Genomic DNA, 13,910 nt, shown 5'->3' with positions numbered 1-13,910 from the left:
ATAAAGGGACTAAGCAATGGATCATGTGAGACTGAAGTCGACTAATGATGCTGAAAATAAAAGTTCAATTTACATGTAAAATTAAATAAAAGGCAACCAAACTAGGGCCTGCAGGCCAAAATTGGCCCATGGTAAACCTTTGATTTGGCCCGCCATCCTTCCTGAGAAGAAAGTAATGTAACCCTTTGTTTGTTTGCTTGATTATTAAAAGCTAACTGAAATTAAATGTTTCAATCAAATGATCTAAATCAGGGATCACCAAACTTGTTCCTGGAGGGCTGGTGTCCTGCAGATTTTAGCTACAACCCTAATCAAACACACCTGAACAAGCTAACCAGGGTCTTACCAGGTATACTTAAAACAGGTGTGTTGAGGCAAGTTGGAGCTAAACCCTGCAGGGCACTGGACCTCCAGGAACGAGATTGGTGACCCCTGATCTAAATTGTACTGTCACCCGACACTGCAGAGACTTTGGTTGAGCAAATCAAGATAAAGGCAGACTCTGCTTGACCAGCGTGTTCAGCATTGAACTCCACTGTTATCAATGTGATTGTTTATGTTTTTATTGCTTTTTAAGTTATCAATTAAAATGTTTAAATTAATTTAAAGTAATGTTTTCTATTTATTTTGAAATGTTATTAAATAAATTACGAAACCACCCATGACATATTTAATGTAACATAGTTTGGTTTATTCACCTTAGGCCCAGGCTCTCAATTATATTTGATTTTTGGCCCTTCATCCAAAAAAAAGTTTGGCCACCCCAAATCTTACCCCCTTTGCATACAGGTATTCGAGCAAAACTGCGTTTAAACACAAATGCTAATTAAAATGCCAATATCATTGTTAATTTAGGGCGACCACCAACATTTTAGTGTTTCTTTTTTTTTTCTCGAACGTCATAAATAATCACCAGGAAGTAGTTTAGAAAACAAAAGGCGATTAAAAGACACAAAAAAAGGAAACGTTTCCTCTTCGCCCATCAACGCCGTGCATCCTGCAGTCTTTCTCTGCATTCACTTTTGTCAGTGAGTCCCTCAAGAGAAACATTAACCCAGCTCAACCTTGTGCTGCTATTTGCCGCCCCGGGAACCCTGATTTGATCTGATGAGACAAAAAATAAATAAAACTGCTGCAGGCCCTGTCGAAATGCAAAACCAATCTATAATATACCATTAAATTTATCAAGTTTGGGGAAACTACATTAGCCGGGATCAATTGAGTTGCATAACAGACGAGCAGACCTTGGGTGATACGACGAGAGTTCGTTCCGCACGTTTTTATTGTCCTCACTCAGTTGTGTAATAACAGGCTCTAGATGATAAGCTTTATCCTGAACCCGTCACCCCCCCAAACAATGCTCTCTTCTGCTGGAAATGAAGTGTTTTTTCCCAAGCCACCGAGACTGATGACGAGGGAGCCATGTTTGGCCCGCCTCACCGCCACTCCACCCCATCCTCTGCCCACCTTTATCAGCTCGAACCCGCGGCTGATGCCCGCAAATCACCCTGAAGCTCCGGGCAGAAATCAAAAATGACCTCGGCAGAGTCCAAGTCTGAGCTCTTCACTGTGGCCACGGGCGATGGGGGAGACAACCACCAGAACCAGCCGAAGAAGCTGCCCTTCTTCGAGCACTACATCCAGCCGTGTCTGGCAGAGGTCGTCGGCTCTTTCCTCTTCATGTTTGTGGGCTGCGTGTCCGTCATGGGCAACGTGGGCATCAGCGGGAGCATCCAGCCCGCCCTGGCACACGGACTAGCACTGGCCATAGCAATAGCAATTTTTGGGGAAATCAGGTAATTTGCTTGTGTTTTGCATCATGATTTCACTTTACAAGTCTACATTACAGATAAAAATAAATGAATGAATATATTATAAAATATGCATGACATTTATAATATTTACTCTATTTCTAATATTATAATATGAACATTTAAAATAGACACTTAGCCTATTTAATCTATCCAGAATTGTAAAGTTGCATTTTATTAACATATACTTCAAATATTTAGAAGTTTGTGATTTTATAAACGAAATTTTATGTACTTTATTTCATTTATTGTTAAAATTAGAAATTATTTTAATCATTTCTATAAATTTTTTTTTTTGAGGTTTCATTCATTCATATTTAACTAGGCTGTGTATGATTATGTATGGTTTCTTGTTGAATTTTACAGTGTCATCTTGTTATCTAGTTATTAATTCAATCCAGCATTTTAATCATACTATAAAATGATCATAATGGTTATAAAGTCTTATGTTGCACAGCTATATTTTTGGCAGTGGGTTAAAATGATTGATTATTTAAAAAGTATTACTTAAAATTTTATAATTCAATAATTTTAAATAATGTAAACAGAATTTTAGACATGAAATCTGTAAATTTAATTGTATTTTTTGTTTAACATTAATTAATTTTTAACATCTGACTATTCCTATTAGACCAAAGTCTGAATTTTATTATTTTATAAATTAAAAATTATACATTTAATAAACAGTTGTTTAATTTTACATTTTTTTTAACATCTAATTTATTATTTTATTTACATGAATCTTGTTATTAAGTTACATATTTTCACTTCTAAAATTCTATGTAGACATTTGTTCTGAACTATGATTGTGTAATCACAACACTTGATGCTTTCCAGTGGTGGTCACTTCAATCCAGCCGTGTCTGTGTGTGTTTACCTCATTGGAGGAATGGAGGTGATCCTCCTGGTGCCATACATCATCTCACAGATGTTAGGTGGAGTGATTGCTGCCAGCCTTGCCAAAGTATGTTTTTATACTTCTATATCAATTTTCATAATTATGCCTATCAAGACTTGAAGCGTAAAAGAGCTTAATACTAAAGAAAAAATATTATTGTGGGTAAACAGCAAAACAATTTAAAGAAATTCACAACATGCATCTGTATTTTGTTATAGTAAATTACATTAGTATCACTTCATAGGATTTAACTGTGAAATTTCATGGGGAAACCACTGTAAATGAGGCTAAAAAATGGTTTCATGTATTAATAATGGGAATTTAAACTCTTTTTACTTGATTAACCTTTAGGCTGCAAGTTGCAACCATTATTTTTATTCAAGAAGCTGCATTTAAATTTTTGTTTTGCTGTAGATTTATAAAAATGAAGTGAATTCATACAGGTTTGAAACATGAATTTAATAATGATTTTTCAACTGCACCTTTGATTATTATTATTTTTTTACATTTTTAATAGTAAACACAAAACTAAATCTGTTCACTGCACATCACTGCTTCTTTTTGACTTGATTTGTAAAGCATAAATTTGTTTATTCAATATGATGTGACCTGGAATCGATTCATGAAACTAAAGACTATTTTCTGATAACCACACTGTAAACGATTTCTTGTTAAATTAACAGTAAGTTACTGGCAACAATTATCCAGTAGCTGCTGTATTTCATAAAACAGTAACATTACTGTAATACTAATTACTTTAGTATTAGATTTACTGTAAAATGTAATACATCATTTTACTGTTTTCTTTTTATACTGTAACACCAATTACAGTAGTAATACACATACTGCAAAACTGAAAACAGTATTTTACTGTACATTTTTACCATGCAGAACTACGGTATTTTAACGTTACTTTCATTATTACTGTATAGTATTTTACAGTTATTAAATGTTATTTTATTGTATTTAACAGTGCTACTTTATAATGAGCAAAAAAAGTTCAAAAATTGCACAAATGTTATTTTAACTGTTCAAGAAATACAAGAAAAATAAAGAAACTGAAACTTTAACTTCACAATAAAAGTTTATTGTGTAAACCCTACTGAAACAGTAGCAATTATTCAATATAACACAGCAACAGAACACTAATGAAAAATTGATCAGTAAAACCAGTCAACAATTAATGCATCAAAAAGTATTACAATTTTAAAAACAGATGAAAATACTGCTACAAGACACGAAATGATGAAGGCCAAATGATGTTGTGGAAAACGGACAGTGAAAAAGGGCAGGAGCACTTCTGGTGATCCTGCAAAAACGACAAGCAAAATCAATCACTGGAGTAAAAACTAATCATACCTCAAATTATTTCATTCATTCAGAAACCAAACACCGCACTGCTGTTTTATATATATAAAACACTGTTTTTTATCGTTTTTGTTGGCAAAATACAGATTGTTGTCTATTTACAATTACACTAACGTTAATGGGGAAAAGATCAGTCAAGTCAACACTAGTCAAGTGTCCACACAGGTATGTAAAAAATAAAGTCTCATCTTAACTTAATGTCTGACTCTGTATAGCTTGAATTTCTGATTCCATGACCACACTAGCGCTTCCATGAATTTAAGAGGGGTGAACACAGTTAATTCTGACCTTAAGAGGCTACATATTAAAAATAAATAAATAAATAAAATAATCTAATTTAACGTGACTAATGTTAATCAAGTACTTTTAGGCTTTTAACATGTGAAAATCTACTTCTAACTTACAGACAAGATTACATTAGAGAACATGAAAGCCGTGGGTGATTTAAAAAAAAAAATAATGCTAATGATAAGTTACTGACATTTGGTTCGCATTAAACAAAGTAATCACTAAGCATTCATTTTTGGCAAAATCTGCCGAAAGGCACAGCAACACGATCAAATGTGTTAAAGTTGAGCAAAGAAATGAAGAGTAGTCAAGCAGTCTACTTCATGAAATGTTTGTGATAGTATTTTGCGGTCAATTAGTATTACTGTATTTCAATATGAAGTGATGGCATGTCAGTGAGAAAAATAAATATTATTACACCTCTCCAGTGACATTTCCTCAAATTAAATCATCATAACGTTACTGTGCACAGCATCAGTAAAACGTTAAGAATAATTTAAATACCAAATTTTTAAACAGTCACTGCTAATTACAAACTAAAATTAAAGATAGGCTTACAGAAATCCTGAATGCATGATAATATGAAGATTTATTACTCACTGATGTCGAAGCACTGCCAGGTTGTCAGAGATGTAGACAGGACAGAATATGTGCCATCAAATGAGCTCTTGTGCAGTCTTTGTTGGACATCAAGGTAGTATGTTCACCCACACTGTAAAAAAAAAAATCTGTTATTTTACATGTTTTTTTTCCCAGAAGCTAGGGTAATAGAGTCATTTAGTTAAGTGGTTTAAAATAATTTTATTTATTAAATACTTGCTTACCCATATATAGATGTAAAAGTAACCAAAATAAATAATTCATTAAAATGTGTGGGATACTAAGCATGTTTGGTCTACAGAGAGAAGTAAACATTTACTTTAAGCATTGATCCTAATGAATTTATTTCTGAACTACATCCAACCTCACCTCTGAAACAGCATTTTTGAGCATTTAGATCAGGGGTGCACAACCCTGTTCCTGGAGATCTACCTTTCCGCAGAGCTTACCTGCAACCTTGATCAAGAACACCTGTCTTTATTTACCAAGTGCTCCTTCAGATACTATTTAGTTTGTTTAGTTGCGTTTGATCAGGGTTTGAGGTAAACTCTGCAGAAAGGTCGATCTCCAGGAACAGGGTTGAGCACCAATGTTTAAGACAATAAAAAATAAGACATCTAGATATTTTATATTCAATCATTTGTGAAATTTAAATGACTTATATTCAGTACACATAACATAAAATTAGAATAAGAATAAAAAAATAATAGTCTATGCCAAATAAAATATCTCAGATCTAAATAAAGCAGGTGTTTTTACCTAAAGGTTCCTTTCCTCCAGTTAGTTTAGTTGCAGATCCCTCCACATCTGTGTTTTATTTGGTTCTTGACTTAAGAGTAACTGGTGTCACATTCCAGGTCCATCACAATCTGAGCTAGAAAGACAATATGTCAAAAGACAAAACACATTTAAATAAGTCTCAGAATAAAATATTTAAAAGGATAGTTTACTTTTCTGCCACCATTACTCCATGTGTTTTAAATCCATTAAAATTTCTGTTGAACTCTAAAGCAGATATTTTGAAGAATGTTAGAAACCAGAAACTATGGACATCCATATTTGAACCAAATTTCTTTAAAAAAAAATATGAGTTTGTGTTCAATGGAACAAAAAAATAATCTAACTATTTTGAAACAAGTGGAGGATGCCAAAGATGCCATTATTTTCATTTTTGGGTGAACTGTCCCTTCAATTCAAGTGTCACGCATTACTCATAAAAACTGATGTATCGCTTGAGGAAAACTAAATCAAGTACCTCCTGTGAGCAAGCAGAATCATTATTCCATTGTATTCAGCCAACTGACCCAGCCGAGGCTCGAACCAGCAACCTTCTTGCTGTGAGGTGACAGCACTACCTACTGTGCCACTGCGTCGCTTCTGGAAGAAGCAAAAGAGGTTGTACATGAAACTCCTCACAACAAATCTGTGAACAACTTGACATTTCAAAATCTAATCAAAATGAGGAAGACATCAACATTACCTTGAATAATCAAGTGAGGAGAGATTGGTAGCATCAGTTTTTCAGCATCAATTGCTGTAGTTGCAAAAAAGATAAATATAATAAGAGTAAAATAAGACTTAACATTTAATAATCTAAATCTATGGTACAACCATACAAATCTGTATGGGGTTCAAATAAATTTGTATACAAATCATTCCCTACACCTGAACACCAAAAATAAAATGTACAATTAATGACACAATAACGTTATACAATAAGCTCATTAACCAGTGAGAAATAGACAATTAATATGAATTATGTTAATATTAACGTTAGCTTAAAAGACATCAACTGAATTTTATTATCAGCTCAATTTAATAAAACAGTTTAGACTTGTTTCATTGTGAGTTTAGTGTGAATAACTAACTTACAGTTTACAAATCTAACCATAATGATAACTTGGTCATAATGACCACATGAAGACCAGAGCTTACCTTAACGTTAAACGTTTAACTTTTCATGGTGACTTTGCCTTCATCTCAGTGTTGTGCTGAAATAGAGAATTCATTAATGCAGTTAACCCCAAGTAAAAGTTACGTTTTTTTTTCAGGTAACTTAACGTTACTATGGTCAAAAACTCACTCAAGATAAACTCACTGTAATTACCTTATCTAATACCTCGCAAACACTACAAACACGGTCTGGCGTCGAATAACGTGACATAAGTTCCTAACTCACAGTACAACCAAAGTAACTTGGTTAATTATTTTAAATTACACACACACTACACGGAAATATACACAAAACAATCCTTTAACGAACAGAATTTGACTTTTAAACACTTACCGAGGATAAATTCACTGGAAGAAAAGGCGACAGGTGAATTTCAAATTAGAAGAGCCGTTGCTTGCCTGGTGAAGGTCGAATCGAGTCGGCTCGGCTTTATGAATCGGCTCCTTAGAACAGTAAAGAGTCGAGTCCGCCTAAAACCGATTCCTTTTTGTATATTATTGTAAGACACAACAATGAATCATTACTATTTCGTTATACTGCTCGGCCACACACATTTATACACATATTGCTGAATGTGCTTGTGAACACGTGTGATAAAATAATTCCCGAGCAAACGGTTCAATCCGATTCGGTGTCGTTTGTGTGCTGAACCGAACCAATGCAAACGTGGTATTGATAAAATAGTAATATTGTTTTTTTCTTCTCACTTTACCAGCGAAAATATTACATATATCTGACTTTAACAATAAGAATAATGTTCGCTTGAAGTGTTTTGAGAATTAATATTTTTTTCTCCCAGGGTTCATTTCACACCAACAAGCAAATGTAATGGCGGATGAGAAAAGCCAGATCATATCATAAATATTGCGTTTAATATGTCACCAAATGAAGTTTTAACAGTTTTTCATGCGAGAATGTAGTTCTTCCAAACTCAAATCTGTGGTTTGTTTTTAGATATCATGTCTAATTTTAAGTGTGCTTTGCCGATAGGGGAGATTCTGACCTCCAGGGGTTGACGGCGCTCCATCACTCATGTATCCGGCAAACCTCATGCTTTAATCAGCCTAGACATTATTGAGACATGCCCTGTCTTCGATGACTATAATAAATGTGTTATGAAATAAAGTTTTAACCGTTTTTCATGCGAGAATGTAGTTGTTTTAAACTCAATTCTGTGGTTTATTTATTAAGATAGTGCGTATTTTAAAATGTTGTTTTGAAAATGCGGAGATATGTGACCTCTACGGTGGCCAATATGGGCGCCCAATATTCTTGAATCCGTCTAAAGCAGGTTGGTCACTCTGACATTTAAGCTGACTTTGAAATCATTTTGTTTGTTTAACAGTCTTTGGTTACGTGAATCAATTTATTTTTGTTCCAATTTACGTTTTGGTTTAGCACAAAGTTATGTTTATTAAATATTATTTAATATTTCTATGTTGCCTTATAAAGTGCACCCAAAAATGGAAAACCAGGGGACAGTTTAATGCACTGAACAGTCTGAAGAAACTGGTTAGGTTATTTACTTCACAAAATAATTTGTCTAAAAATAAATAAACATAATAATCATAATATATAGTGTGTGTGGAGTTGTTCTTGGTCATTTGCAGTACTGTATTTAGATGCACAGTAACGGATTTTTCCCCAAAATTCATTATAAAATCTACAGTAACATACTGTTAACCATGTTTACAGTATAGAAAAGTTGAAAATACATTATTATACTGTGAAAACAACAATATATACAGTAACACACTGTGCACAGCTTATACAGTAAAAAACTGTTGAGAAATGCAGTATAATACTGTGAAAACAACAGAAATCGTTTACAGTGCAAGGCTTTTATTATAGGGTTTCTAAAGGTTGAAATATAAACAATTTTATTCAACATTGTATAAAATGGGATTGAAAGTTAATGATAAAAACAGTAAAAAGAGTCATGAAACAGTAAAATATTAACACCATATTGAGTAAAATGAACTTTGGACAAATGACTATCAAAAGAGTAACTTTTAGGACCAAATGTCATCTGGTAAAGAGTACAATATCGGTCAATATTTTCTCAGGCACAATTATAAGAAGTAAAGGATGTTTTTTACTTTTTTGTGATGCAAAAATTGACTTTTTGTGTCTTATATTCAGGCTGTGACTACAAATGATGCATTCAGCAATGCAACAGGAGCAGCGTTTAATGCCATTCCGTCGTCTGACGGCATTGGAGCTGCCACTATGGCTGAGATGATCATGACGCTTTTCTTGACTATTGTCGTCAGCATGGGCGCTGTGAACGGAAGAACCAAAAGTCAACTTGCTCCTTTCTGCATTGGACTCACTGTGACGGCAAATATCTTGGCTGGGTAGGAAACAAACAGTGCACACAATATCCTGTAGCCGACTGCTTAAAACAAAAGTCTAGCGAGTTATAGTCATAAAGAGCATTGTTATTCCGGTTTTTTGAGTCTGGAGTCTCAAACTTTGCTCTTGCTCTCTCTCTCTCCCTCTCTCTCTCTCTCTCTCTCTCTCTCTCCCCCTCTCTCTCTCTCTCTCTCTCTCTCTCTCTCTCTCTCTCTCTTTGTCTTTCTCTCTCTTATTTTATTGTGAGAGTAATAAGTAAAATAAACTTGTATAAAAGTTAAATAATTACAGAACAATAATTATAGATGATATCACTACAAAAAATAATAAATACATTTCTTCAAAACAACAATATTATAATAATTTAATGTATGATTCTCTCTTTACCATTTAACAGCTATTATCTTGACTATATAAAACACACAATCTAAAAGTAAAAGCTTTTCTGTTTTGTTTTGTGTAAATAGTAAAAAAAAAGTATATATGTTTAGTTGCTGTTACTATAATCATCCATATCCAAAACAATCTTTCTTGATTGAGGATATTTCTGGATGTACAAAAATTATCTATTAATCAAGTAAAATACATAAATATAGAAATATAAAATATAGAGGTCATTTAATAACAATATAACAAACATAGTTTAGATAAACTACTAGCTACTGATTATATAAAGCCATCATCATATGATACTAAAAATAATATTATCATTGACTATATTTTCTTGACTCAGATCCTGAGCATTGATGCAGACTGTTGTCCCATGATTGACCTCAAGTGTGAACTGGTTTTACCCTTGTAGCTCATTTTAGATTGGTAAATCAGATGGTGTTTCATGTCATGTTACAAAACTACCTGCTATCTTATTTTAGGATAACTGTTGCAGCGTTTATATAAGACGATATTGAATCAAAATGAAAACTTATTCACTTGTAATAAATGTATTTCAGTGAACATGGAAACCAAACAAAGATCCCCCACATTATGTTAACATATAAAAAGACATAAAGAGAAATTTAATTATACTCCAGGAAATATTTGTTCCTGAGACTAAACAGCACTGTAAATCCTTAAAGATTTTCACCCAAAATGTTGGTGGAACTGATGTTTTAGATCAGTGGTCACCAAACTTGTTTCTGGAGGGCCGGTGTCCTGCAGATTTTAGCTCCAACCCTAATGAAACACACCTCAACAAGGTCTTACTTGGTATACTTGAAACATCCAAGAAGGTGTTGAGGCAAGTTGGAGCTAAACCCTGCTGGGACACCGGCCCCTTCAGGACTGAGATTGGTGACCCCTGTTTTAGACATTTAGTAGAATTTTCTTGAAATTAATCAATGTATGAATTTCTGAAATTTGGTTGCAAAAATTTGATCAAACTCAAATCTTTATGATTTAATGTTAGCAACAGCATAGGTTAAAGAAATAGTTCCCCTCAAGATGAAATTTATAATTTACTCACCCTGAAACCATCCTCGATGTATATGACTTTCTTCTTTCAGACAAAACAAATAGATTTAAGTTTAAATCTGGCTCTTCCATACTGTATAATGTTGGAAAGTGGCCCTTTTTTGAGCTTCTAAACACACAACAAATCCTTCATAAAACTAACATATAAAAAAAAAAAATGATGACTACAAACTGCTGCTAAAGTCTTATTCACACTTTGAGCGACTTACAGTGGCAAATCGGCAAATGATCGTTCATTTCAACAAAGTGAGCAACTTTTGACAATTCCGTCTACGCAATCTACAGCGACTGTTGGCGGCCAGGTGGACATGTCGAGCGACGCAACAAAGTTGAGAATCCATCAACTTTATGCAAATGAAGAGCGACTTTCTTGAACGACAGCCAATAGGAGCACCAGTAGAGCTCACGTGATCCTCCCTCAGCTCTTGCAGAGGTTGATTGTATTCTCCATGCTGTAGACCTACACAGACCTGTGTGTGCATCAGTTCACCCTACAGAGTGGCAGACAGCTAGAAAGTTGCTGCTAGTGTGAATGAGGCATAAGAAACGTGGAAATGTGAAAAGGGTCTATAATCATTTCAATATATTTTGATTTTGGACATACTAATTCTATTTATGACAGATAGTATGCAAATTGGGACACAGCATTATTTTCCTTATACATACTAATACAAAGCAAGCAGGGAAATTGAAATCTGCAACCTAGGCTAATTCTGATTTGGTAGCCCAATTTACATTTCTGGAGAGAGCGAAATACGTCCCAGGAGCTACATTTTTTGCAGCTTCTGTTTTCGGGAATCCACCAGAGGCCACTGTGTACACTTTTTCAGATATCAAATTTTTCTCGCGAATACCATTCATGCCTGCTGTTCTCACGTAAATCCATCAAAGGCCACTTTTGACTTACTGAACAATTGACCGATCCCTCATCCTTCCCTAAACCCAAGCAATAATGTTTTAAAAAGCATTGATTGATCCGCCCACCCCCTTCCCTAAACCCAACCGCAGTGTTTTAAAAAGCAATCCAAAAAAGAAAATCCCTTACAGCAGCTTGATTTTACCACGTTTTCAGATTTTACCACATTCTCACCCTGTTATTTACTTGTTCATTTTATTTTTTGGCTTTTGTTTTTGTCTTACCTGCTTTCTGGAACCGTTCTTCATAGGACTCAAACCCTATTGAAAAAAGGAACCCCATCATACCCCCCTGTAGCCTCCCTTTTAAAGATGAAATGCACCCATACATAGCTCTGGCTACATATTTTGCGATCTCCAGAAATGTTTATAGGGCTATGATTTCAGAATGAGCCTATTTGAAATCTGCTACTCAGTCAGTTTAAGTTGGAGGAGTTCATGTAGCGTGGAGAAACTGTAAAACTGCAGTTCATGTAACTTGTTTATATTAAGTACAATGAACTTTTTGGTTTCGCGGTTGATATACTGTGTGTGGGGTTTCAAGGTCCTCACTGGTTTTGTCATGTGTGTTAAACAGGGGAGGAATATCAGGAGCATGTATGAATCCTGCACGAGCCTTTGGGCCAGCAGTAGTGTCCGGCCACTGGACGCACCACTGGATTTATTGGGTTGGACCTCTTACCGGCGCTCTGGTCACTGTCAGCATTGTGAGGTATTCTTGATTTTATCATACACAATGAAGGATTTTCATCATTTAGTGTATCAGCTTGAACAATGTATTACGACTGAGTAAAGTGGGTTACGCACCATCTTTATACATAATTATCCATATGTTCCTAAGCAACACAAGCAGATGCCAAATGGTGGCGCTGGTGTGCATACCCTCAGAGAAAATAGTGTTTACAATTATAAAAGAGGTGTTGCAATGTGGCGCAGCATATCTGGCGTGCAATCCAATTTACAGGGCCTGTTTAGCCAAAACAGAATGTGTTCACAATCTACTCACCCACAAGTGGTTCCAAACCTTTATGAGTTTTTTTTTCAGTTTAAAACAAAGTAAGATACTTGAATGTTGGAAACCAGTAGCTATTGAATCTCATAGTACAGTGATTCTCAAACTATGGTATCGCGTCATCAGCTGCTAAAAATCAATTAAATTGTCGCATAACTAGAGAAAGAGGTGCGTGGAGCGTGGTCCCCAATCCTCGGGCCACAGACCGGCACCGGTCTATAGATCAATTGGTACCGGGCCCCACAAAAAATCATATATTTTTTTCGTTTATCTATAATCTGAGCCTGAACGATCATTTATTTTGAAAAATCTTTTATCTTGTATTCTCTTGTTACATCTTGGTCACTTGAGGGTTAAAATTTAACCCACAGGCCAGCAAAATGAGTAAGAACTACAGCACGAGGCGCTTGTGTATTCCAGGTGTCCCCAGTTGAAAACATCTTAACTTTTCAGAATGCCGCACCGTGAGTCACGTGATAAGAACCGACTGATCAGCTTCGCATTTTGTATGAAATATAATTTCGTTGAATGAAGTTTGAGAACCACTGCCATAGTAGGAAAATAATTACTATGGAAGTCTATGGCTGCCAGTTTCCAACATCTTCAAAATATATTCCATTGTGATCAACAGAGGAAAGAAACTCATAATTTGGAACAAGTGGGGGGGTAGATGAAGAACTGTCATTTTTGGCGTAACTGTCCCTTTAAGCTTCATTTGATGTTTGCTGCAGTTTTGTGTTTCAGTTTGAAATGTTTGATCTTAATTTGCAGTATGCCAGTATAAATGTTCTGACCAATTATTTGATTCATTCTAGATTGGTAATGGGTGACAAGAAGGTCCGTGTTATTTTCAAATGATGGAAGAAGGAACTGAAGAGGATTGCAAGCTTTTTTACCTTGTAAAGCGCTGTATAATATTGACAAACTTTTATATGAATGCAGTATTCTACTCTTTTCTGTATCCTGATGCTTAAATGTCTCTTCGCCAAATATAGTTGTTTTTTTAGTTTTTATACCCTGTCATTATATATTCAGTTTTTTACATTAATAAAGGAAGTCTTTTGTTATAAATTGCCTGGAAGTATTTGTTTTCACTTTGCAATATGTAATTATGCAGCTCTTAATTTACATTATTTGCCAAAGTAATATCAGCTTCAGTGCAGAATACGCTTGCTGACATGAAAGATTGAATCATGACAGCAACTACCATAATGAGATGCAAGCGCACATGAAAAATAA

General features: G+C 34.7%; 1 protein-coding gene and 1 long non-coding RNA gene across 2 annotated transcripts; one reads left to right on the top strand and one right to left on the bottom strand.

Annotated features, from left to right (window-relative positions):
- Nucleotides 1-1,500: 1,500 nt before the first annotated feature.
- On the top strand, nt 1,501-13,742 carry aqp8a.1 (aquaporin 8a, tandem duplicate 1). Its single transcript, NM_001004661.1, is given in 5 exon segments — nt 1,501-1,796; nt 2,649-2,775; nt 9,062-9,276; nt 12,237-12,371; nt 13,487-13,742. Coding segments are annotated over 5 exon segments (783 nt in total). The 5' UTR covers nt 1,501-1,533; the 3' UTR covers nt 13,530-13,742.
- LOC137490438 (uncharacterized) lies at nt 3,778-7,962 on the bottom strand. The gene is made up of 7 exons (XR_011009901.2): nt 7,253-7,962; nt 6,901-6,956; nt 6,446-6,499; nt 6,221-6,342; nt 5,725-5,839; nt 4,966-5,077; nt 3,778-4,018 (listed from the first exon to the last, which is right to left on the bottom strand). It is a non-coding gene; the product is annotated as an uncharacterized lncRNA (long non-coding RNA).
- Nucleotides 13,743-13,910: the final 168 nt, after the last annotated feature.

Source organism: Danio rerio, chromosome 12 (genome assembly GCF_049306965.1).
Source record: "Danio rerio strain Tuebingen ecotype United States chromosome 12, GRCz12tu, whole genome shotgun sequence".
NCBI classification, from domain to species: Eukaryota; Metazoa; Chordata; class Actinopteri; order Cypriniformes; family Danionidae; genus Danio; species Danio rerio.
This window is presented reverse-complemented; position numbering and strand designations above follow the sequence as displayed.